This window comes from Mobula hypostoma, chromosome 1 (assembly GCF_963921235.1).
Source record: "Mobula hypostoma chromosome 1, sMobHyp1.1, whole genome shotgun sequence".
Lineage (NCBI taxonomy): Eukaryota > Metazoa > Chordata > Chondrichthyes > Myliobatiformes > Myliobatidae > Mobula > Mobula hypostoma.
The window spans coordinates 44,598,996-44,624,551 of NC_086097.1; the positions used below are offsets into that span (position 1 = coordinate 44,598,996).

Consider the following 25,556-nt stretch of genomic DNA (forward strand, 5'->3'; position numbering starts at 1 on the left):
GATAACAATTGGTATCCCATTTCCTTCTGATTTAAAGTCTGTGGAAACAAGACTTGGACACCTATTGGAGGCTAACTGCATTGCATTCTGTACTTTAGATGAGACAATAAATGGGGCCTTGGTCTGCCTTTCAGAAGAAAGTTTAAAAATGTATATATTATTTGCCACCATTCAGAGAAAATTGGAGATTTGTTTTGCAAACCTGTAATGTTTATCAGTAAGCAATTCCATTAAAACCATATTATTATAGTTGGTCATTTATGCTTTGCTATTGATTCCTATTTTCCCATACAAAGATTGATTGTGCATGAATTGGAAGGGTGGGCAACACAATAGTATAGTTAGTGCAGTGCTTTATAATGCCCGCTTTAAGGTTGGGGTTTAATTCCCACCACTATGTAAGGAAAAGGGACTCTTGGGCACATAGATGTAAGAAAATTGGAATGTGTTGGGCTGTGTAACGGGGGAAGAGTTAGATTGATCGTGGGGTAGGTATAGAGTGGCCTACTTCTGCTCCTATATCTTATGGTCTTATATAGGTCAGAAGTGTATGAACAGAGAGAATAAAGTGAAATCCCTACCAAGCAGGCTGCCTTGCGCAGTGGACTGAATGATTTTCTGTGTTACATCATTGACTGATAGGATGAGGACCATTAAGTTCACTTATTTCACTGCCATATTCAATATTTAAAGGCATTTACCACTGAAATGAAGAACAAACATTTAGTTTTGAGATTGAGAGTTGGCACCTAAGAAAGTGCAGCGTTCCCTCAGAATGACATGGGAATGATTGGCTAGAGGATGGGAGGATGATTTGAATATACAGTGGATTCTGGTTAATTAGGCAATCAGTTACTCCCACTTATTTGGGACAACTTTTAAAGAACAAAAATACTAAATGAGAAACTAGCCGGGATTCCCTTCATTTATTTGGAACACTCTTACCACTTGATTTGGACAGGAGACTCGTCGCTGGACAGTTTCTAGCTAGCCTCAGTCTTGTGCACTTGTGTGGCCGTTAGGCACTACACTGTGCTTAGAGTGAAACTCTTTAATGTGTGATTATGTGCTGAGAAATGGGCAGTGAGACAATTCGGAAGTATTTTGTCCACTGTGGTTTTGAGCACCGAGGGCTGGAACTGCCAGAAGCAGCTGGGAGTGACAATGAAACAATTTCACTACTTCAAGTTGGGAACTACAAATAATTTGAAGATCATGGCAATGAAAATGAAGGTTTGGAAGATGCAATCATCAAAAGCATTGTGTGAAGGCAGTCCATTACCTGCACTAGTTTTGCAGCATACACAGCATGAATTCCTCTGTGGAAAACATTAGGAACTTTTTTTTATATATAGTACTGTAGTGGCGTTGGTAGTCTTCTAATTTGTTCTGTATTTCATTTAAATACATAGTTTATTACCCAGTTTGTGTTTTTTATACCTTTGTAAACTATTTCCACAAATCTTTGACCAATTGGGGCAGTCCATTAATTGGGCCAAAATGTACTGGTCCCGATGTGTCCTGGTTAACCAAAATCCAGTTCTGTACAACAATTTGAATTAAGCTGACCTTTAAATGACTGTTTATGAAACTCGTATTTTTCTAGTCAGCTCTTTTCAAAGGAATATGATAAATTGTTACTTTAGTTTAACTTTAATTGACTTGCTCTGTAAATGGATAATTTATTGTAACATTTTGTGGAAGAATAAAATAGTTGCTGCAGATGCCGTACATTGTAGCTTTACAGCGAGCTCAGAGGACACGTCCTTTCAGGTAGATAGTGCTGGTGTTTATTCCTCACAATTCTGTGCATGTCACTTTAGCGTGTCTTTTGTTATTTTTCTTTCAAAAGCTGGCCTGGGGACAGCTCCTGTAGGGTTTATCAGCAACCCTCTTCAACATAGGACACTACAGTGTAGTGCACAAACACGAGGAAATCTGCAGATGCTGGAATTTCAGGCAGCACACATAAAAGTTGCTGGTGTAGTACAGAAAAGACATAGGAGGTCTTTTGTAGTACAGACCCTTCGGCCTCAAGTGTTGTGCAATCCTTTAACCTTCTCCATTAGGGACATTGAAGAAACTCTTAGGCACGTGGATGAAAAAAAAAATGGAGAGCTATGTGGGAAGGAAGAATTAGATTGATCTTGGAGTAGTTTAAAAGGTCTGCACAACATCGTGGGCTGAAGGACCTGTATTGTGTTGTACTGCTCTGGGTCCTATATACCCATCTCTGCTGCCACCCTGGCAGTGCATTCCACTCTCTGTGGGGGAAGTAAAACCACTTGTAACATCCCACCCCACCCAACCCACCTCTACTTTGTTCTCGTCACGTTAAAATTATGCCTTCTCGTATTACCCATTCTTTCTCAAGTGGAGTCATATTTTCCTCTCTCAATACATGCTTCATAATTATTAGATTTTCCATTAAGTTCTCCTATGTCTTTTCTTGAAAGTGAAATACCTGGTTCTGTTCATTATAATATTAGCTGGTAATAGCAACTGCTCATTGAGAACTTTCTTGTGTGTTTTCCCCTGAACTGCATTGCCTCCATTTGTCCATATTAAACTTCATCTGAGCTGCCCCATTTGTTTGGTGGATGCACTGATCAGTGGTTTGAAGGTGGTGGGAAAATTCAAAAGCAGAATTAAGGACAGGATTGGGGGGAGAAATAGATAATTCACAAGAACATGACTTAAAATGCAACTGGTCTAAACAAGACACAAACTGCTTTTTATTACAGAATGTCAATTTAGCTGCATTTTGTGGAGACCTAAAATTGATGAATTTTGTATTTTTTAAAACTGAAGTTACCCCATTTGGTCAACACTAATAAAAACTGAAAAAATAACATCCAAACTGAGAAAATATTTTTTAAAAATAAATAAATAAATAAATTCAAGCCAAAGAAAAGGAATAGTTAATTTATTCAACTCATTGTTTTTGAATCTGGCCACTGGAGAATGATTTAAGAAAGAGCTGTATTTTTCCTATTCCTATTCTGACATGCAAGTCCATGGCTGCCTCTTGTGCCATGATAAAGGCACCTTCAGGTTGGACGAGCAACCCCTTGTATTCCATCTGTGTAGCCTCCAACCTGATGGCACTAATATTGATTTCCTCCCCCCCCCCCCAGTAAAAAGAAATTCCCTCCCCCTCCCTTCTGTCCCCACTCTGGCCTCTTGCCTCTTATCACTTACTTATCACCTCCTCCTCTTTCCCTTTCTCCTATGGGCCACTGTCTTCTTCTGTCAGGTTCCTCCTTCTCTAGTCCTTTACGTTTCCCACCCACCTGGCTTCATCTATAACTTTCTAGCTATCCTCCTCTTTCTCCCCCCCCCCCCACCCCCAGCTTTTTATTCTGTCATCTTCCCCCTTTCCAATCCTGAAGAAGAGTGTTGGCCCGGGAGTTCGACTATTTATTCATTTCCATGGATGCTGTCTCATTTACTGAGTTCCTCCATTTTGGGGATGTTGCTTTGGATTTCCAGCATCTGCAGAATTTCTTGTCTTTACTAGTTCTTTTTCCTAAATTGGATAATCTTGACTACATAGAACCTCTTTTGACAACCCTAAGTTAAGTAAAAAGCTATGGACTCGAAGCTGTATGTACCTGTTATAAAACATTGAATATGATGGCTATAATAGATATCACTCTCCAGCAATGTTCCCTCCAATTTGTAATGACCAGTGTGTGCAAAAATCTTGTGCTGTGCGGTTTTTTGTTTTGTTTTTAATTTAATTTTTTTTTGCCCAGTGACAACAACATGAGCACACTGAATAATTTCTTCAATAAAGACAATGTGTGTGTGTGTATATATAAGCCATTTCTAAAATCTGGGTACATATTGTTGCATAGTCCACGTTTGTCAACTTCATCCACATCAGAAATCGTAAAAGGAAATGTGATTATGTATGATCGTGAATTACAGTTAACATGCCAATGAGGTTGAGGGTGACAACCTTTTGTGCGCAGTTTAAATTCCTTTGTGCGCTAGTAGCATAAAGGTGAGTGTACACACATGTACGCACACGCCTTGGCGGGAACACGGCTGTCTGGTGTCACTTGGGTCTTGAAGATGCATGAAACTGTAAGAATATAGTATAATGCAGAACAAAAACAAGCCAAGAATGAAAACATGCTGAAGAGAATGCCCCCTAGTAAGTACCTCATTGAAGTAGAAATGTTATTTGTAGCTTAGACAGGTAGTATCTGATCCACAGAACTTCCAAATGAGCTGCTTCATCACAGATATTTGATGCTTATATGTAGTTGGTCCATTTAAAATTCTAGGACTGTCCAATACTGGCTGACAATTTAAATTTGTCTTTTTGTTTGTTTGCTGCAGGTGTTGCTGGTGTTCTAGTAGGGCACCCTTTCGACACAGTAAAGGTGAGTTTTTTAATGTAGTTTGGTTTTGATATTGTTAAACAGCTGCTTGCTATCCCATCTAATATCACGACTACAAAATAAAATTTTCTTAAAACAAATAATATTTTAATTTTTTTTTACAGTTTTGCTTATCTTCGTGATAAATTGTTTTATTGCCAAACATAGTTAAACATTCAACTATACAAGCTGTTGTAATAGTAAAGTTAATGTTAACTTTCATTCAACCATATTCAGCCATTTCAGATAATGATTATCTGATTGGCACCATGAATAAGATCTACTTTTAGTTTCTTAAATATTTAACTACTCTCCTTTGTGGATTTTGACCTCTCAACCGATCGGGATGATTGAATGTCTGTCAGTGAGAGAATATTTATTTGAGTAGAATGTGTTTTTTTTTTTTTGCTAACCTATGATGCCAGAACCTTTCCAAAAGGCATATAAATTTCTTTTTTCAAACTATAACCAGAGTCTCTTGCGTGAATCTAATTTAGCATTATATTGTGTTGTTTTAATAATTTATATTTGTGAATGAAAATGCTTAAAGTTGGTTGAAATTAAGGTCTGCTTATGGATTTAAATATTGCATTTATCTTTTAGAACCAAAGTAAATGAAGTTAACCCATCTTAAAATGCTTAAGTCTTTGAGGACCTGATTTTATAGGGTTATTAATAGTGCAGTGGCTAGGGTATGGAGTTACAATTGTCAGAAGCTGTAGTAGCTTCTTCAGATTTCTGGCCATGACATTGTGTGATGAAGAGAAGTACGGCAAGGAAAGTGTATTGACTTCATGAAAGTGACAACATTTCAAATTGATGCCACCTGCGCCAGCTGCTTGTATGTTTGCTCTCAGTGGGTCGAAGGGAAATTGTCCTTCTAAGCTACATCTCTGCCCTCAGAGGCCTTGGCACCACTTTATTTATACAGACTATGTGCAGCATTGGTTGGCTGTGAGTGACCCCTGAAATAAAATGGCCTGAAATGCTGAGTACGCTGTTGATTGGATTAAACTGTAACAGTGCAGTCTTAAAAAATTATCTTGTCCGTATTGGCCATGGAAATGTACATTATGTACTTGCACTGATTAGATCAGCATTATTATTTTTTTTTTGAGGGATCAGTGGAAACTGAAATTAGTGTTGTGCCTTGTAACGACCGAGAGTGAGAAGCTAATATTGTCAAATGGACACAAAGAAACAGCAGGTGCCTTAATTTGGAGCAAAGGGCAAAATGCTGGAAGAACTGAGCAGGTTAAGCAGCATCTGTGGAGGCAAAGAGGTTGATGGATGTTTCGTATTGTGACTCTGCATCAAGATTGAGAGCGAGTGTAGAGGGAAGGTAGCCAGTTTATAGAGGTGAGAGGTGGACTATCCAGACTGTCCCACCTCTACACTCAGTCCTCCCTCTCCCTCTCCCTCTGTTGTGATGTGCAGTTACAATATGAAAGGTCGACCAGCGGTTTGCCTCTGCAGATGCCGTTTGACCTGCTGAGTTCCTCTACACTTTTTGCTATTTTGTTAAAATCTTAAAAGTTAGGGTGGAGAAACATTTTTTTTAAAAAATTGTTGATGTTTAAACACAACACCTTCTATAAAGTGATGGTGTGTGTTTATGTGCATTGGTAGAGCACATGGTGGTAGGCTGAGAAAGTAGGCTTGATTGTTCTACTCAGCCACAGCACCAAGAAGACACCTGAAGCAGACTCTGAATATTCTCTCCCAAGAGAAAGGGTATGGCTGAAGGACAGGGGTCCTCGTGCTCAGATAGATTGATGTTTGGTTGAGTCCTGGGTACAAATTGCTTGCCACATATATAGGAAGCCAGGGAAAATTAAGGCAGAGATTGGGGTGGGGTCATCAAGGACTGCAAAACATCCCTTCACCACTCGAGAGTTGACATCGCTATTTGTGCAAATCTAATCAGTTATGTTTACTTGGTGACACTGTTGGCGTAGGTAAACAGTAACTACCATTTTAAACTGTGTTATGCTTAATGGTAGCCAGAGTTTTGTTTTAACTAAGTTACTGATGCATTAGAAGCCTCCTTGTCTTGCTATTTTCATGTAATGTGTGAAGTTTGTTGTATTTAACTACTTTACTTTCTGAGCTAGGGACAGTCGTCATTAACAGCAAAAGTGTACTTTGTGATGAGAGATAAGCCTCATCACAGGAGAATTTCTAGTAAGTACAGAAACAGTGATGTTATATCCTTATTTCTCTCCTCTATACTATGTGAATTTTTTTTTTAGCTTTCAATGACACTGGAGTTTTAAACGCATCTAGTATTGTATTTATTACTTTTTTATAAACTTTGTAGAATGCAGACTTCAGCATATGACTTTAAGTAGTTGTAGAATTAAATGAATGCTATTTGTATCAGAATATTACTCTACATTGCATTTATATTAAGTACAAGTTGTGGAATAAAATACCTTACTGTGAATCGTGCCCAGCCAGGCCCTTCCCTCTCTAGACATGTGTTTGTTTTCTAGGTTCGACTTCAAGTACAGAATCCTGATCAGCCACGTTACCATGGAACGCTACATTGTTTCCGATCCATTCTTAAACAAGAATCTGTAAGTAGCAAGAACTCTCGCCAGAATTTTTCTGCTTATACAGTTCTTTTCTTTCTATTGAAACACTGTCGATTAGAGTTTATATCATTTTTAAAAATGTATATAATATAGGACAAAGGACACTTTTTGGAATTTCACTGAGCAGCGCAGTATTCAGCTGCAAGTGTAGAAGGCGGAAGCTGTTGCTCTGCTCATTTAAAGAGACATCACTGTCTGGAAAACAATGTCATCACTCGGGCAACAACTGGTTTGAACTTTAAACTAGGCACCGTAGGAGACTGAGCCTTCCCAATGAGATCATTCCAAAAGACTCTTCAATTTCTTTGGGCAACATGAGCTGAGACCACCCAGCTTCTATTTGGAATGCCGCTGTTCTGTGTGTGACAGGCCTGGCCCATTTATCACCCCAGACTGTGGGGATTCTTGTTGTCCCATGGCACACATGGAGTATATTGAATAGAAGTTGTACATCCTCTTTTGCTTTTTTTTTCAAAAACTGAATTTCACGTCAGTGGTATGTACTGTAATATAGATTTGCATGTTTTCATTTTAAATCACAAGTTCACATTCTTTTACACAAATTTTGCTTAGCTGTACATTCTTTCCCACCACGTCTTACAATCTGCTTATTTTCAAATGTTCTTTGTGTTGTGGCTGTGATGGAAGTCACTGGAGAGACACTGAAGCTGGTGGTACAGAAGTCTTTATTCATCATAAAAAGTAGGCGTTCTCATGGACTTGGTGGAGTCTTAAAAATTCAAAAGTACATCACATTGTTTTATACCCTCCAGACTTGATACAGTTTCAATAGTTACAGTTACATTGTTTAATTCAATACTTTGGGTTGACAATGCTTCTTTTGTATTGCATACCTACAGTGAGAGACACCTCTGAATGTTCCAATATTTTTGCTGGCCCAAGCTAAATGTAGTGATAGTATCAGTCAGGTCTGCAGGCTTCCTTGAGCTTGGTTACAATGATGCAAATTGATTGCACCTGTTGCCTGGATTGCTGCAGGCCAGTTAGTACATCTCGATTGTCTAAGTTGGTTGATGCATATGCAAACATTTGACATACACCAAAGGTCCATGGTCAGCCTGTGCTCCACAGCCAGTGTTGTTTATTGGCAAAGGTATGCTTTTAACTTCAATTTACATTAAGAACTGAAAACTTGTTCTTGATATCTGTTATATTCACATAACTCTGGAATACTCCCTAATAATTTGTAAATTTTAAAAGCATGTTGAGTGTGCAGTCAGATTGGCACAGGTGCCCCCAAAAAAAGCTTACATTCTTATTGATATTTCTGCAAATTTGAGTCTTAGAACAACAAAAATGAGCATCTTAAAAAGAGTACCCAATACTTTGATTCAGATCATGTTTAATGTGGAGTAATTGGGCATGAAGGGACAATGCCAGCAATTGATTCTAAAGAAACCCACGTATAAAGCAATGGTTCTTATTGTGCATGAGTGTCTTCTTTCCAGATGATGATATTTAGCTTGGACTTTGTATGAGGTCTCTGTAGCAATCAGAAGATGATGGCATTAAATAAGCAGATTAAAGAATTTTTGGGCAGTAAATCAGAAAATAAGATGCATTAACTTTTATAACTCATTAAAATGCAAAATAATGAAATAAAAATTGGGACATGCACAGGGTAGAAGATGAAATATAATTGTTTTACAGACTTTTTAAAGGAAGGAATTTTGAAATGTTGGAATAAAAAGTTGAGAAAGAAGTGTGCGTGTGTGCGTGTTTACACAGTAGAGCCCCCCGAAACGGAGAATGTTAAAATATTAAAAACTTGTATGTTACCGGTTCAAAAGCATTCATCTCCTTTTGCTTAGTACTTAGTTGAACTGCCTCTCGCTGATGTTACAGCAGGGAGTCTTTTTGGATAAGTTTCAACTGGCTTTGCACAATGTGATGAAACAAGATTTGCCCATTCCTCCTTGGAAAAATTGCTCAAGCTGTGCCAGGTTAGTTTGGGAGCAGCGGTTGAGAGCAATCTTGAGGTCTTGTCAGAGATGTTTGATAGTATTAAGGTCAGTACTCTGACTAGGCCACCATTTTCTTCATTCGAAGCCAATCCATGGTTTCTCTGGTAGTGTGCTTTGGGTCGTTGTCCTGCTGAAGAACTTCATCCTCAGTTTAAGCTTTTTGGCAGAGGCCAGCAGATTTTTATCCATGATCTCTCTGTATTTAGCAACATTCATCTTCCCATCAGTCCTGACCAGATTTTCAGTCGCTGCTGCTGGAGTGTATCCCCACAGCATGATGCTACCTCCACCATACTCTTTATACTTTACAGTAGGGATGCTGTTACCCAGCTGATGCACAGTATTGGACTTGCAGCACACGTACTACTTAGTGTTGATGCCAAAAAGTTCCATTTTAGTCTTATTTGACCATAATACCTTCACATCTTTATGGTATTTTCTAAGTGACACCTTGCAAAGTCTGTTTTTTAAAGCCAGGGCTTCTTCCTTCCCACTTTGCCATAGATATCCTTCTTGTGCAAGGCCTCAGAGATTGGGGGCCATGGACTTCATCTCCTGTTGCATCCATTGATTTCTGCTGCTCACTCGGAGAGACTGTTAGCATCACAGTTGCCTCCCTCACTAGTGCCGTTCTTCTCTGGCAATGAAGTTTGGAGGGGCAGCCTGACTTAGGCAGTGTGGCTGCGCTTTCATATCTTTTTTTCTGCTTTTTCACGTTTGACAGCACTGAGCTCTAAGGTATGTTCGGTGACTTTGAGATTGTACCTTTCCCCAGATTTGAGCTTCTCTATTACTTCCCCAACTTATTTTGAATGCTCTTTTGTATGCATTCATTGAAAATAGGTGATCCTCCAGTTTCTACATCAACAGACTGGGTGATTTGGTAAGGTAATACTGTAGAGAAAAGTTAGTGTGGCATTTACAAAGGGAATAAATACTTTTGCAGCCTCACAAATTTTGTTTTTAATTTTTAGTTAATTGTTGACAATTTAGTTAATTGTTTGGAGTTTTTCTTTTGATTTGACATGATACACAATGTTTGCTCAAAAGTCCTACTTCAATACATTTTGTATATAGAAAGTGAGACAGTAAAATGTGAAAATAATTTTGTGGGGGCTGAATACTTTTTCAAGGCACTGTATGTCCCTTCGGCCAAGGTTTCATGAATTTGCCAAGTTTACCCTTTGCCCTAATAGGAGTGTGCTACTCCAGGTTAGGTACAATCATAATTGATAGAATTGTCTCACTTGTCATTTGTTCCTTTCCTTTCAAACAGGCTCACCCAATCAGCTTCTGCTAGATCCTGTCTAATTCCCCCCAGATTAGGGCCCGAACCTGTGGACTTGATCTATCGTCTTCTACACCGTCCTGCTTAGTGAGTTCAGGGAGTTAGGTGTGAAGCTGAAGGGCAGGACCTCCAGGATAACAATCTCAGGATTGCTACCTGTGCTACGTGTGAGTGAGGCGAGGAACAGAAAGACTATATAGATCAATAAGTGGCTGAGAGGATGGTGCAGGAGGGAGGGCTTCAGGTTTTTAGATAATTGGGCTTTGTTCCAGGGAAGGTGGGATCTGTTCTGACGGGACGGTTTACACCTGAACTGGAGGGGTACTAACATTCTTGCAGGAAAGTTTGCTAGTGCTGCTTGGGGGGGGTGGGGGGGGCGGTTTAAACTAAATTTGCAGGGGGCAGGGATCCAGAATGTGAGAGAGGATAGTGAGATGAAGTATAAAGGACAGGTGGGGATTACACGGTTCCAGAATATTAAGTGTGAAGTAGAGAAAGGTGAGGTGGAACGAGTGATAAGGAGGATACATGTGCAGAGGGATGGTCTGAGGAAGCATGGATTTAAATGTGCAGAAAGAGTAAGTAAATTTAAGGAGGACAACAAAATTCAAGGGGCGTATAACCCGGTGAGAGTTCGGGGAGCTGGGTTATGCACAATAGGCAGCGATTTAAACAGAGAGAGGAGAAATGGGTTAAAAATTCTATATCTGAATGCACAAAGTGTCAGAAATAAGGCGGATGAGCTTGAAGCTCAGGTGCGAATGGGTAACTATGATGTTGTTGGGATAACGGAGACATGGCTGCAGGGGGATCAGACCTGGGAATTGAATGTACAAGGGTGTACGTGCTATCGAAGGGACAGAAAGGTAGGCAGAGGGGGTGGGGTGGCCCTGTTGGTGAGGAATGAGATTCAGTCCCTTGCAAGAGGGGACATAGAATCAGAAGAAGTAGAGTCAGTGTAGATAGAACTGAGGAACAGCAAGGGCAAAAAGACCCTAATAGGTGTTATCTATAGGCCCCCAAACAGTAGCATGGATATTGGGTGCAAGTTGAATAGGGAGTTAACAATGGCATGTGGTAAAGGAAATGTCGCAGTAGTTATGGGGGATTTCAACTTGCAGGTGAACTGGGAAAATCAGATTGGTACTGGACCCCAGGATAGGGAGTTTGTAGAGTGCCTACGGGATGCATTTTTGGAGCAGCTTGTACGAGAACCAACTAGAGCCAGGGATAAGGCTATTCTGGATTTAGTGTTGTGCAATGAACAGGATTTGATAAGTGATCTTGAAGTTAAGGAGCCATTAGGCGGTAGTGACCATAATATAAGTTTTTATCTGCAAGTTGAGAGGGATAAGGGCAGATCAGAAGTGTCAGTATTGCAGTTGAACAAAGGAGACTATGAAACCATGAGGGAGGAGCTGGCCAAAGTTGACTGGTCGGATATCCTAGCAGAAAAGACAGTGGAACAGCAATGGCAGGTATTCTTGGGAATAATGCACAAGGTGCAAAATCAGTTCATCCCCCAGAGAAGGAAGGATTCAAAGGGGGGAAAGTGGCTACAGCGGTTGACAAAGGAAGTCAGAGATAGCATAGCATTAAAAAAAGTATAACAGAGCTCAGGTGAGTGGGAAGACGGATGATTGGGAAATTTTTAAGGAGCAACAGAACTTAACTAAAAAGGCAATACGGGGAGAAGAAATGAGGTATGAACGCAAGCTGGCTAGGAATATAAAGGAGGATAGCAAAAGTGTTTTTAGGTATGTGAAGAGAAGGAAGATAGTTAAGAACAATGTTGGGCCCTTGAAGAATGAATTGGGAGAAATTGTTATGGGAAACAGAGAAATGGCAGATGAGTTTAATAAGTACTTTGGATCTGTCTTCACTAGGGAAGACACAAGCAATCTCCCAGATGTATGGATGGGCCAAGGACATAGGGTAACAGAGGAACTGAAACAGATTGACATTAGGAAGGAAACGGTGATGAGTAGACTGATGGGACTGAAGGCTAACAAATCCCCAGGTCCAGATGATCTTCATCCTAGGGTACTAAAGGAGGTGGCTCTGGAAATTGCGGATGCATTGGTGATCATTTTCCAATGTTCCTTAGATTCAGGATCAGTTCCTGAGGATTGGCAAATGGCTAATGTTATCCCACTTTTTAAGAAAAGAGGGAGGGAGAAAACAGAACTATCGCCCTGTTAGCCTAACATCAGTATTGGGGAAGATGCTAGAGTCCATTATTAAAGATGAAATAGCGGCATATCTTGATAGCAGTGATAGGATTGGGCCGAGCCAGCATGGAATTACCAAGGGCAAATCATGCTTGACTAATCTATTGGAGTTTTTCGAGGATGTAACCAGGAAGATAGACGCAGGAGATCCAGTGGATGTGGTGTACCTTGACTTTCAGAAGGTATTTGATAAGGGACCACATAGGAGATTGGTGGGTAAAATCAGAGCTCATGGCACTGGGGGGAGGATATTGACATGGATAGAAAACTGGTTGGCAGATAGAAAGCAAAGGGTAGCAGTGAATGGGTGTTTCTTGGAATGGCAGGCGGCGACTAGTGGGGTGCCACAGGGCTCGGTATTGGGACCACAGCTGTTTACGATTTACGTCAATGATTTAGAGGAAGGCATTGTGAATAACATCAGCAAGTTTGGTGTTTAATGTGAATAAGTGTGAGGTTATTCACTTTGGGAGCAAGAACAGGAAGGCAGATTATTATCTGAACGGTGTGGAGTTGGGTAAGGGAGAAATACAAAGAGATCTAGGAGTACTTGTTCATCTGTCTCTGAAGGTGAATGAGCAAGTGCAGCGGGCAGTGAAGAAGGCTAATGGAATGTTGGCCTTTATTACAAAGGGAATTGAGTACAAGAGCAAGGAAATCCTTTTGCATTTGTACAGGGCCCTGGTGAGACCACACCTGGAGTATTGTGTGCAGTTTTGGTCTCCAGGGTTAAGGAAGGACATCCTGGCTGTGGAGGAGGTGCAGCGTGTGTTTACTAGGTTAATTCCTGGGATGTCCGGACTGTCTCACACAGAGAGGTTAGAGAGACTGGGCTTGTACACGCTGGAATTAAGGAGATTGAGGGGGGATCTGATTGAGACATATAAGATTATTAAGGGATTGGAAAAGATAGAGGCAGGAAATATGTTCCAGATGCTGGGAGAGTCCAGTACCATAGGACATGGTTTAAGAATAAGGGGTAGGTCATTTAGGACAGAGTTGAGGAGGAACTTCTTCTCCCAGAGAGTTGTGGAGGTGTGGAACGCGCTGCCTCAGAAGGCAGTGGAGGCCAATTCTCTGGATGCTTTCAAGAAGGAGCTAGATAGGTATCTTATGGATAGGGGAATCAAGGGTTATGGGGACAAGGCAGGAATCGGGTATTGATAGTAGATGATCAGCCATGATCTCAGAATGGCGGTACAGGTTCGAAGGGCCGAATGGTCTACTTCTGCACCTATTGTCTATAAAACTAATAGAATAATGGTCAGGAGAACCAAAATGCTCCCTGACTGCCTATTCAGTCGTCCTCCGTAAGAGGAGGTCCAGTATTGTGCTGTCCTGAGTAGGGGCCTTGGTACTGATTTTGGAAACATACCTGGACACATCACAGATTCACCCCATCCAGACTCTACCACACTGGGTGGCCTCATCAATACCAGCAAAATTAAAATGTCCCTCTAATTAAACACTATTTAGCTTAAGTTCATTGTCATCTGATTGTACATGTATACAACCGAACGAAACAATGTTCCTCTGGACCACGGTGCATCCACAAAACATATCGCACATAAACCAAGGAATTACCATAACTAAGTTAATAACATATCATTGAAGTTGCATGTAATGTACAGCACAGATGAATGGCTTGCTGTCCTAGTGGTAAGACCTCATTGGTGGCAGGGTCCAGTCTGGTAGTGATAGTCCTGATGCTTCTGTTCCTCCTTCATGATGGTAGTGGGTCGAAGAGATGATGGGATGGATGGTAGGGATCCTCAACAATGCTACCGGCCCTTCATCTGTAATGCTCCTGGTAAATGTCACAAGATTGGGGGAGAGAGACCAGAATGATCATCTTGTTGGTGTTTACAATCCTCTAGCAGCTTGTAGTCCGATGCTTAGCATTTTCCGTACCACACAATGATGCAGCCAGACCAGGACACCCTTGATGGTGCCCCCCGTAGAAAGTTGTTAGAATGGAGAGGGAGGTGTTCAAGGCTCCCAATCTCCTCGGTGTAGATGCTGCTGTGCTGTCTTGACTAGGGAGGAGGTGCTCTTCAACCTCCACGGCAGAGCCATTGATGTGCAATGGAGAGTGATGGACCTGCGCCTTCCTAAGTCCACGATCATTTCTTTTGTCTTCTCTACATTGAGACTCTGGTTTTGTTCTCACACTATTTGTTAAGCATCTCTACCCCCTCTCTGTAAGCTGACTCGTCATTGTTACTGTTGAGGGCAACCACTGTTCTTGCAATTATTCTTGCATACGAATAAGAATCATTATTCTTGAAATTATTAGCAACTTGAATACAACCATGCTTCTCAAGTTCCCGTTGAGTTTTGAGGGAGGGTCTATAACCCAGCCCCATTAGAACGATCCTCCCTTTCCTATTTCTAATTTCTATCCTTGAGGCTCACTGGACATTCCCATAAGAACGTAATGTCTAATTAGTGCTGTAGCATCCTTTACCAAAAAGCTACTCTTCCCTCCTTGCTTATCTCTGTCATTCATGTGGCATCTCTATCTTGGAGTACTGAGTTGCCAATTCTGCCCTTGAGGTTGACTGCAGTTGTGTTTTCTTTGTTGATTCTTGGGCAAGGGTTGAGGAGGTGTTTGTGGAAGAGTAGTAACGCAGTCGTGTGTTTAAATATGCAATGACCAGTGTCCTGTAGTTGTATTCAGTTTCACAGAGCAAAGGCAAGTAGTGCAGATAGTTTTACTGTCATTAGAACCTCAAGTTCTGGACCATGGCTTTTTGAACACTTTAATTTTTCTTGCATTTTGTTGCTCAGAGGCAACTTGCAAAATTGATGCTGATCCTTTGAATTATTTTTCTGTTGCATCCATTGTGTTCTGGTACAGGCATTTACTAAGGAAGGACACCTTTTGCCTTCCTTGTAATTTTACTTTTGGGCCACCAGCTGGGTTGAAACCAGTGCTACATATTCCAGTATTCCATGCAGGAAAACCTGTAAACCCCAATCAAACCTTGTACAATCTACATAACAGGTTCAGTGTATTATTAAGCACGACCGCATATGGGTGTGTTGACTTTTTCATATTTGGAAAGGTACAGATAAAAACATTGCACATGCAAATGATTGAAATGTTTGTGTCCTTGTGACTATAATATTTAAGAGTAAGGTTGATGGCTGTTTGTTACTTTGTGGTTTAATATTGAAAAATGGAGTGACACTTGATTATTAGGTGAGGTTCTGTAGGCATACAAATAGCACACCAACATTCCACTTGAACCATTGTCTGAATGTTTGGAAAAGCCAATGGTTTTGCTTTTGGCTCTCCAGAACAATTATCAAAGGTTGCAGATGCTTAAAATATGCAGCAGATCAGGCTGTGACTTAGATGAAGACATAATGTTTCTGGGCTGAGATCTACTGTATCTGATGTGCATTACTTTTCTTTAGATATCAAAAATAAACCATTTATAAGTGGTGCAATAAAGGGAAAACAGTACTTGGCTTTCTTACAAGGCACCATTACCACTCGGGTGGCTTCTTTGAAAAATACACTCCAAATGTTTGAGATGTTGTTATACAGGACCTAGCACCTTAGTGGTCACACAGGGCTCTTAAGATTACTGTGGTTGTACCAAGCTTCAGTACTTTCCATAGTACATACTCCTGCAGCCTGGAATGTAACAGCTAGCAGCATTCACATACAGGCATCATGTTTGGAAGATCAAAAAGTTTTAGAACATGGAATAGTACAGCACAGTACAGGCCCTTCGCCCCACAATGTTGTGCCGACCCTCAAACCCTGCCTCCCATATAAGCCCCCACCTTAAATTCCTCCATATACCTGTCTAGTAGTCTCTTAAACTTCACTAGTGTATCTGCCTCCACCACTGACTCAGGCAGTGCATTCCACGCACCAACCACTCTCTGAGTAAAAAAAAAAAAACCTTCCTCTAATATCCCCCTTGAACTTCCCACCCCTTACCTTAAAGCAATGTCCTCTTGTATTGAGCAGTGGTGCCCTGGGGAAGAGGCGCTGGCTATCCACTCTGTCTATTCCTCTTATTATCATGTACACCTCTATTATGTCTCCTCTCATCCTCCTCTCCAAAGAGTAAAGCCCTAGCTCCCTTAATCTCTGATCATAATGCATACTCTCTAAACCAGGCAGCATCCTGGTAAATCTCCTCTGTATCCTTTCCAATGCTTCCACATCCTTCCTATAGTGAGGTGACCAGAACTGGACACAGTACTCCAAGTGTGGCCTAACCAGAGTTTTATAGAGCTGCATCATTACCTCATGACTCTTAAACTCTATCCCTTGACTTGTGAAAGCTAACACCCCATAAGCTTTCTTAACTACCCTATCCACCTGTGAGGCAACTTTCAGGGATCTGTGGACATGTACCCCGAGATCCCTCTGCTCCTCCACACTACCAAGTATCCGGCCATTTACTTTGTACTCTGCCTTGGAGTTTGTCCTTCCAAAGTGTACCACCTCGCACTTCTCCGGGTTGAACTCCATCTGCCACTTCTCAGCCCACTCCTGCATCCTATCAATGTCTCTCTGCAATCTTTGACAATCCTCTACACTATCTACAACACCACCAACCTTTGTCGTCTGCAAACTTGCCAACCCACCTTCCTACCCCCACATCCAGGTCGTTAATAAAAATCATGAAAAGTAGAGGTCCCAGAACAGATCCTTGTGGGACACCACTAGTCACAATCCTCCAATCTGAATGTACTCCCTCCACCACCACCCTCTGCCTTCTGCAGGCAAGCCAATTCTGAATCTACCTGGCCAAACTTCCCTGGATCCCATGCCTTCTGACTTTCTGAATAAGCCTACTGTGTGGACCCTTGTCAAATGCTTTACTAACATCCATATAGATCACATCCACTGCACTACCCTCATCTATATGCCTGGTCACCTCCTCAAAGAACTCTATCAGGCTTGTTAGACATGATCTGCCCTTCACAAAGCCATGCTGACTGTCCCTGATCAGACCATGATTCTCTAAATGCCTATAGATCCTATCTCTAAGAATCTTTTCCAACAGCCTTCCCACCACAGACGTAAGGCTCACTGGTCTATAATTACCCGGACTAACCCTACTACCTTTTTTGAACAAGGGGACAACATTGGCCTCCCTCCAATCCTCCGGTACCATTCCCGTGGACAACGAGGACATAAAGATCCTAGCCAGAGGTTCAGCAATCTCTTCCCTCGCCTCGTGGAGCAGCCTGGGGAATATTCCGTCAGGCCCTGGGGACTTATCTGTCCTAATGTATTTTAACAACTCCAACACCTCCTGTCCCTTAATATCAACATGCTCCAGAACATCAACCTCACTCATATTGTCCTCACCATCAAGTTCCCTCTCATTGGTGAATACTGAAGAGAAGTATTCATTGCGGACCTCGCTGACTTCCACAGCCTCCAGGCACATCTTCCCACCCTTATCTTTAATCGGTCCTACCTTCACTCCTGTCATCCTTTTTTTTTCTTCACATAATTGAAGAATGCCTTGGAATTTTCCTTTACCCTACTTGCCAAGGCCTTCTCATGCCCCCTTCTTGCTCTTCTCAGCCCCTTAAGCTCCTTTCTTGCTTCCCTACGTTCTTCAATAGACCCATCTGATCGTTGCTTCCTTTCTTTCTTTTTAAATCTTTTTATTGAGTAAGTATACAAAAAAGGTAAGCCATATAAACATTAATACAATGTTAAAGTATAATAAAATTCCAAAAGATAACAATACCAAAAAGAAAATACTACAAACAATGTAATTTAAGCATAAGAAACCAAGATAACATAATAGTATACTAGATTTTATATATATCAATGGAAAAAAAAAGAAAAAAAAACCCCAAAAAAAAACCCACCGTGCAACTAACTAAAAGCAAAGCAAAGCAATGGGCTAACTTGAAACCAAACAGAGTTAAACTTAAAATCACGTCCTCAATCCCGACCTCCATTAAAACAGTGAAGAAAAAACAAGAAGGGTAAATATTACATTAAATGAAAATATCGAATAAAAGGTCCCCAAATCTGTTCAAATTTAAATGAAGAATCATAAAGGTTACTTCTAATTTTCTCCAGATTCAAACATAAAATCGTCTGAGAAAACCAAAAAAAGGTAGTTGGAGCATTAAGCTCTTTCCAATGTTGTAAAATACATCTTTTCGCCATTAAAGTAAGAAATGCAATCATTCTACGGGCTGAAGGGGAAAGATTACTAGAAATTTTAGGTAGTCCAAAGATAGCAGTAATAGGGTGAGGAGAGATATCTATATTTAATACCTTAGAAATAATATTGAAAATATCTCTCCAAAAAGTTTCCAAAGTAGGGCAAGACCAAAACATATGAGTTAAAGAGGCTATCTGCCCCGAACATCTATCACAGAAAGGATTAATATGCGAGTAAAAACGCGCTAACTTATCTTTGGACATATGTGCTCTATGAACCACTTTAAATTGAATTAGGGAATGTTTAGCACAAATAGAGGAAGTATTAACTAATTGTAAAATCTGCCCCCAATCATCCACAGAAATGGTAAGCCCCAATTCCTGTTCCCAATCTACCCTAATCTTATCAAATGGAGCTTTCCTAAGTTTCATAATAATATTATAAATCATAGCCGATGCACCTTTCTGACATGGATTAAGGTTAATTATCGAATCTAAAATATATATAGGAGGAAGCATTGGAAAGGAAGAAAGTATAGTACTTAGGAAATTTCTAACTTGTAAATATCTAAAAAAATGTATTCTTGATAAGTTATATTTATTAGATAATTGTTCAAAAGACATAAGGGAACCATCTAAAAATAAATCCAAAAACCGTAAAATACCCTTAGTCTTCCAAGTTTGAAAAGCGCGATCCGTAAAAGAGGGAGGAAAAAATATGTTACCTAAAATAGGAATCGCTAACCCGAATTGATTAAGATCAAAAAATTTTCTGAATTGAAACCAAATGCGCAAAGCATATTTAACTATCGGGTTAGAGACCTGCTTAAGACGTTTCGAATCAAAAGGAAGAGAGGAACCTAAAATAGAACCAAGTGTATAACCCTGAACAGATTGTAATTCCAATGCTACCCATTTAGGAATAGATAGTATGTCCCGGTCAAGTAACCAAAATTTCATATGTCGAATATTAATAGCCCAATAATAAAATCTAAAGTTAGGTAATGCTAAACCTCCATCTCTCTTAGCTTTCTGTAAATGTATTTTACCCAGTCTCGGATTCTTATTCTGCCAAATAAATGAAGAAATTTTAGAGTCAACTTTATCAAAAAAAGATTTAGGAACGAAAATTGGTAATGCCTGAAACACATATAAAAATTTTGGCAAAAAAAACATCTTAACTGCATTAATACGACCAATCAAAGTTAAATATAAGGGAAACCATTTAGATGAAAGTTGAGTAATATGGTCTATTAATGGTAAAAAGTTAGTCTTAAATAAATCTTTATGTTTACAAGTAATTTTAATCCCAAGATATGAAAAGTAATTATTAATCAATTTAAATGGAAATTTATAATATAAGGGAAGATGTTTATTAATCGGAAAAAGTTCACTCTTACTAAGATTTAATTTATAACCTGAGAAAAGACCAAATTGTGCTAATAACTCTAAAACAGCAGGAATGGATCTCTCAGGATTAGAAATATATAAAAGTAAATCATCAGCATAGAGTGATAATTTATGGGACTTTAATCCCCGAGTTATCCCAGTAATATTTGAAGATTCTCGAATAGCAATTGCAAGAGGTTCTAATGCAATATCAAATAATAGGGGACTAAGAGGACAGCCTTGTCGAGTACCACGAAAGAGAGGAAAAAAAGGTGAGTTTAAGGAGTTAGTACGAACCGAGGCTACAGGGGAGTGATATAACAGTTTAATCCAGGATATAAATTTCAAGCTAAAATTAAACATTTCAAGCACCTTAAATAAATAAGGCCATTCTACTCTATCAAAAGCTTTCTCGGCATCTAAAGAAATAACACACTCAGGAACATTTTGTGAGGGAGTATAAACGATATTTAACAATGTACGGATATTATAAAAAGAGTAACGACCTTTAATAAAACCCGTTTGGTCTTCCGAAATAATAGAAGGAAGTACTTTTTCTAGTCTATTTGCTAATAACTTAGAAAAAACTTTAGAATCAACATTTAATAAAGATATTGGTCTATAAGATGCACATTGAGCAGGGTCTTTATCCTTCTTTAGTATTAAAGAAATTGATGCTCTATTAAAAGATTCCGGAAGTTTACCAAGTTTCAAAGAAGCCTCAAAAACCTTATAGAGCCAAGGAATCAATAAAGAAGCAAAACATTTATAAAATTCAACGGTAAACCCATCAGGGCCAGGAGCTTTCCCCAGATTCATAGAAAAAATAACATTCTTAATCTCATCCATTGTAATGAAAGTATCTAATAAAGAAGACATATCCTGTGAAATCAGAGGGAAGTCTAACTTATCTAAAAAATCATTCATATATTTAGAATCTCGAGGAGACTCTGATTGATATAAAGAAGAATAAAAATCACAAAAGGTTTGATTAATCCCCACATGATCCAATATCAATCGATCATTTTGGTTATAAATCTGATTGATTTGAGATTTAACATAATTAGATTTCAATTGATTAGCCAGCAGCTTGCCAATTTTATCACTGTGAACATAAAAATCACTTCTTGTTTTCTTTAATTGGTTTACAATCGAGGACGAGAGTAGTAAACTGTGTTCCATTTGAAGTTCAGTTCTTTGTTTGTATAGCTCCTCAGAAGGAGCCATAACATATTTCTTATCAATTTCTTTAATCTTGTCCACAATTACCATCTCCTCCTGCTTCTGTTTCTTCCTCAAAGCAACGGAATACGAAATAATCTGACCCCGAATATAGGCTTTAAAAGTGTCCCAAAGAGTGTTAACCGAAATATCTTCTGTATGGTTAATTGTAAAAAAAAAACTCAATCTGTTCATTCATAAAATTAACAAAGTCCGAGTCCTGAAGCAACAGCGAATTAAAACGCCATTGTCTATTGTTTGGTATATTGGCCATAATTTTAATAGAAAGCTTAAGTGGAGCATGATCCGAAATGGTTATAGAATCATAATCACATTTAATCACTGAAGGAATGAGACGAGAATCAATGAAAAAATAATCAATTCTTGAATAGGAATGATGAACATGTGAAAAGAAGGAAAAATCTTTTTCCTGAGGATGCAGAAAACGCCAAATGTCCGTCGACCCAGAATCAGAAAGGAAAAAATTAATCAAATTTGCAGATTTATTAGGTAAAGTCCGTAAAGGAGCCGAACGGTCCAAAGCTGGAGATAAACAGGTATTAAGATCTCCGCCCCAAATCAATGAAAACTCGTTCAAATTCGGAAACTGATCAAACAATGATTTATAAAATTCCGGACAATCCATATTAGGAGCATAAACATTAACCAAAACTACTTTTTTATTAAATAATAAACCACTAACCAATAAAAATCTACCATTCGGATCAGAGATAATATCCTGTTGTATAAAAGTAACTGAGGAGTCTATAAAAATAGAGACGCCTCGAATCTTAGCATTGGAGTTCGAATGAAATTGTTGTCTCTTCCAAAATTTGAAAAAACGTAGTCTGTCCCCCCTCCGTACATGGGTCTCTTGTAAAAATAAAATTTGTGCTTTAAGTCTCCGGAACACTTTAAAAACTTTTTTCCTTTTAATAGGATGATTAAGACCATTAGTATTCCAGGAGACAAAATTAATAATAGACTCCATAAATCCTAAAGTCAACCCATAACAAGGAGGATTGACAATAGGCGCGACCCACAAACCCGGAGAGGAAACAGAACATACAAAAGATACCGGGGAAAAGGACGCAACCAATACTTCAATAATGTATATAGCCCAAAGAGAAACAAACTAAAACGTGAAGCCCCTCCCACCGCCCCCCACCCCAGGACCCCAAGGCGAAATCTAAAGCAGACCCGCCAGAAAGAAGCAAGCGCTAAAACTACCCCCATGACTTCCGGTATACGCTCCCTAAAAAAAAGGTATAAATATGAAAAGGATCAGCTAATTGTAAAACAGTAAAAAAAATAAGTAAAAAAAAGTTAGCTCAATTAAAATACACACAGAACAGAACAAAAGCCGGAAAGTATATATTAAAAAAAAACCACAATAAACCTCAAACTCATGAATAGACACAGCAACAAAAAAAATAGGATTATTAACATAAAATGATTATAAAAAGCAAAACAGAATAAAATTTAAAAAAAACTACAAAATTTAAGGCCGCACAGGAAATACGTAAGATGACAAAAGGGAAGTAACCACCCAGAATCCCCTGGGAAAAGAAAGAAATGACGCAGTTAAAAAGAAAGTTTAGCAGCCATATTAAGAAATCGAAAGTAAACTTTTCTGCCCAAATAGGGCACAGAAAAGTTAAAACCAACCAATTCACAGCCTCCGATCAACGGAGAAAATTAAAAAAAGGCAATTAAGATGTTGAAGATGAAAGTTGATCCAGATAACTCTGGGCATCCGATGGAGAATCAAAAAAACGAAGAGCTCCATCTAACATGCGAATCCTTAGACGTGCAGGGTACAGCAGCGCTGGTCTTAAATCCATCTTATAGAATTCCGACATCACGGATCTGTAACGGACCCGTTGGTCCCAAATTGGTTTACTGAAATCTTCCACGAATCGGAACTTAAGATCCGAAAAATCAATGAAACCTTTAGATCGAGCGAATCGGAACAGTCTCTCCTTGTCTTGAAAGTAATGAAAACGTAAGATAACATGCCTAGGTCTATCTGACCTAGACGAGTATGATGGGATTCTGTGAACACGATCCAGTAGCGGTGGTTGGTCAGGAAATACAGTAGGGAATGCATCTTTTAAAAGTTGGGAGAAATATTTCATAGGGTTGTTAGCTTCCACGGCTTCCCTGACGCCAATCATTCGTAAATTCTGCCGTCGCATTCTAGATTCCAAGTCAGAGTTTTTAAAAGTCAAAAAGTCAAGTTTCTTCTTCATTACATTAATTGTTTCTTCGACTTTCCCCATCTTAAGCTCACTTTGTTGCGCGGATTTTTGAAGACCAGATATAGCCGACTGATGTTCCGCAATACATGTTTGCATCTTATCAATTAAATCGGCAATTTTCTGGAACTTAGTTGAGATTTCCATATGAATCAGGTCTTTAACAGAGCCCATAATTTCTGTACGAATCATCTCCCTAACAGAGGTTGAAATTTCCCTCTGAATTAACTCCGATATAGCTTTCAAAGTCACCGGTGATTCAGTCGGAGGGAGATCCGTAGCTTTCGGTTTAACCGGAGGTTTACCATCCTTGCCGTCTTTCCCGTTCTTAGACATAGCCGATCTCAGTATCATCCAATTGTCAGAGAATTCAGTTTAATTCAAAGTATTGTAAAAATTGATGCCTTAATAGTTAATTAAAGTATAGCTGACCATAGAGAGAAAAAACTCAGAGGTAATGGAGCGAGTCAAGAACGCGACTTCACTCCATGAGCGCTACCGGAAGTCTCCGATCGTTGCTTCCTAAACCTCATGTATGCTGCTGCCTTCCACCTGACTAGATTTTCCACCTCACTTGTCACCCATGGTTTCTCCACCCTACCATTTTTTATCTTCCTCACTGGGACAAATTTATGCCTAACATCCTGCAAGAGATCTCTAAACATCGACCACATGTCCATAGTACATTTCCCTGCAAAAACATCATCCCAATTCACACCCGCAAGTTCTAGCCTTATAGCCTCATAATTTGCCTTTCCCCAATTAAAAATTTTCCTGTCCTCTCTGATTCTATCCTTTTCCACGATAATGGTAAAGGCCAGGGAGCGGTGCTCACTGTCCCCCAGATGCTCACCCACTGAGAGATCTGTGAGCATCCTGGTTCATTACCTAGTACTAGATCTAGTATGGCATTCCCCCTGGTCGGCCTGTCCACATACTGTGACAGGAATCCGTCCTGGACACACTTAACAAACTCTGCCCCATCTAAACCCTTGGAACTAATCAGGTGCCAATCAATATTAGGGAAGTTAAAGTCACCCATGATAACAACCCTGTTATTTTTGTACCTTTCCAAAATCTCCCTCCCAATCTGCTCCTCTGTATCTCTGCTGCTACCAGGAGGCCTATAGAATACCCCCAATAGAGTAACTGCTCCCTTCCTGTTCCTGACTTCCATCCATATTGACTCAAAAGAGGATCCTGCTACATTACCCACCCTTTCTGTAGCTGTAATAGTATCTCTGACCAGTAATGCCACCCCTCCTCCCCTTTTTCCGCCCTCTCTATCCCTTTTAAAGCAGTGAAATCCAGGAATATTGAGAATCCATTCCTGCCCTGGTGCCAGCCAAGTCTCTGTAATGGCCACTACATCATAATTCCATGTATGTATCCAAGCTCTCAGTTCATCACCTTTGAACCTGATGCTTCTTGCATTGAGGTACACACATTTCAGCCCTTCTACCTTACTGTCTTTACACTATTTATTCTGCTTTTGGGCAGACAAAAGTGCATCTTACATGGAGATAATGATTTTCCAAAAGCTAAAGCCTTCTCACCATCCTGTTCAGCTGTGATAACACTTTGAAGGAACGATGTACTTGTACTTTTTGGTCCCTCTGAATACAACACTCCCCAGTGCTGGGAAAGCCTTATTCTGGTTTAATTTTGTAAAATGCACACTTTGCAGTCACTGAATTAAACTCTGTTAGCCATTCCTCAGCCCATTTGTCTGGCTGATCAAGACCCCTCCCCTTGAAATTTTTGGTAATTTTCCTCACTGTCTGTGATGCCAGGTATTTTAGTGTCATATTCAGTCTTACTAATCATGCTTTGTACATTCTTATCCAAATTGTGGATAAGGTTGATTAACCAGTGGCTCCATATCCCTCTTGATAAGCTTTTTGGTTAGTTTTTAAAAGAGCTGGATCATATTCATAAAAATAAGACTCTGAAATAGGTCAGCTCAATCTGTGTTTTGGATCTAATTAGCGTACAGTTTGTGAATTGCAAGTGCCGGGGGGGTGCTGTAAGGA

General features: G+C 39.7%; 1 protein-coding gene across 1 annotated transcript in view; it reads left to right on the top strand.

The window, feature by feature from the left end:
• Window positions 1–25,556, top strand: part of LOC134346080 (mitochondrial basic amino acids transporter) — a 46,988-nt gene that overhangs the window by 14,081 nt on the left and 7,351 nt on the right. The window contains exons 2-3 of the mRNA XM_063047385.1: window positions 4,351–4,394; window positions 6,887–6,970. Of these exons, the coding sequence (XP_062903455.1) occupies window positions 4,351–4,394; window positions 6,887–6,970 (128 nt within the window). The remainder of the gene's footprint in view (window positions 1–4,350; window positions 4,395–6,886; window positions 6,971–25,556) is intronic.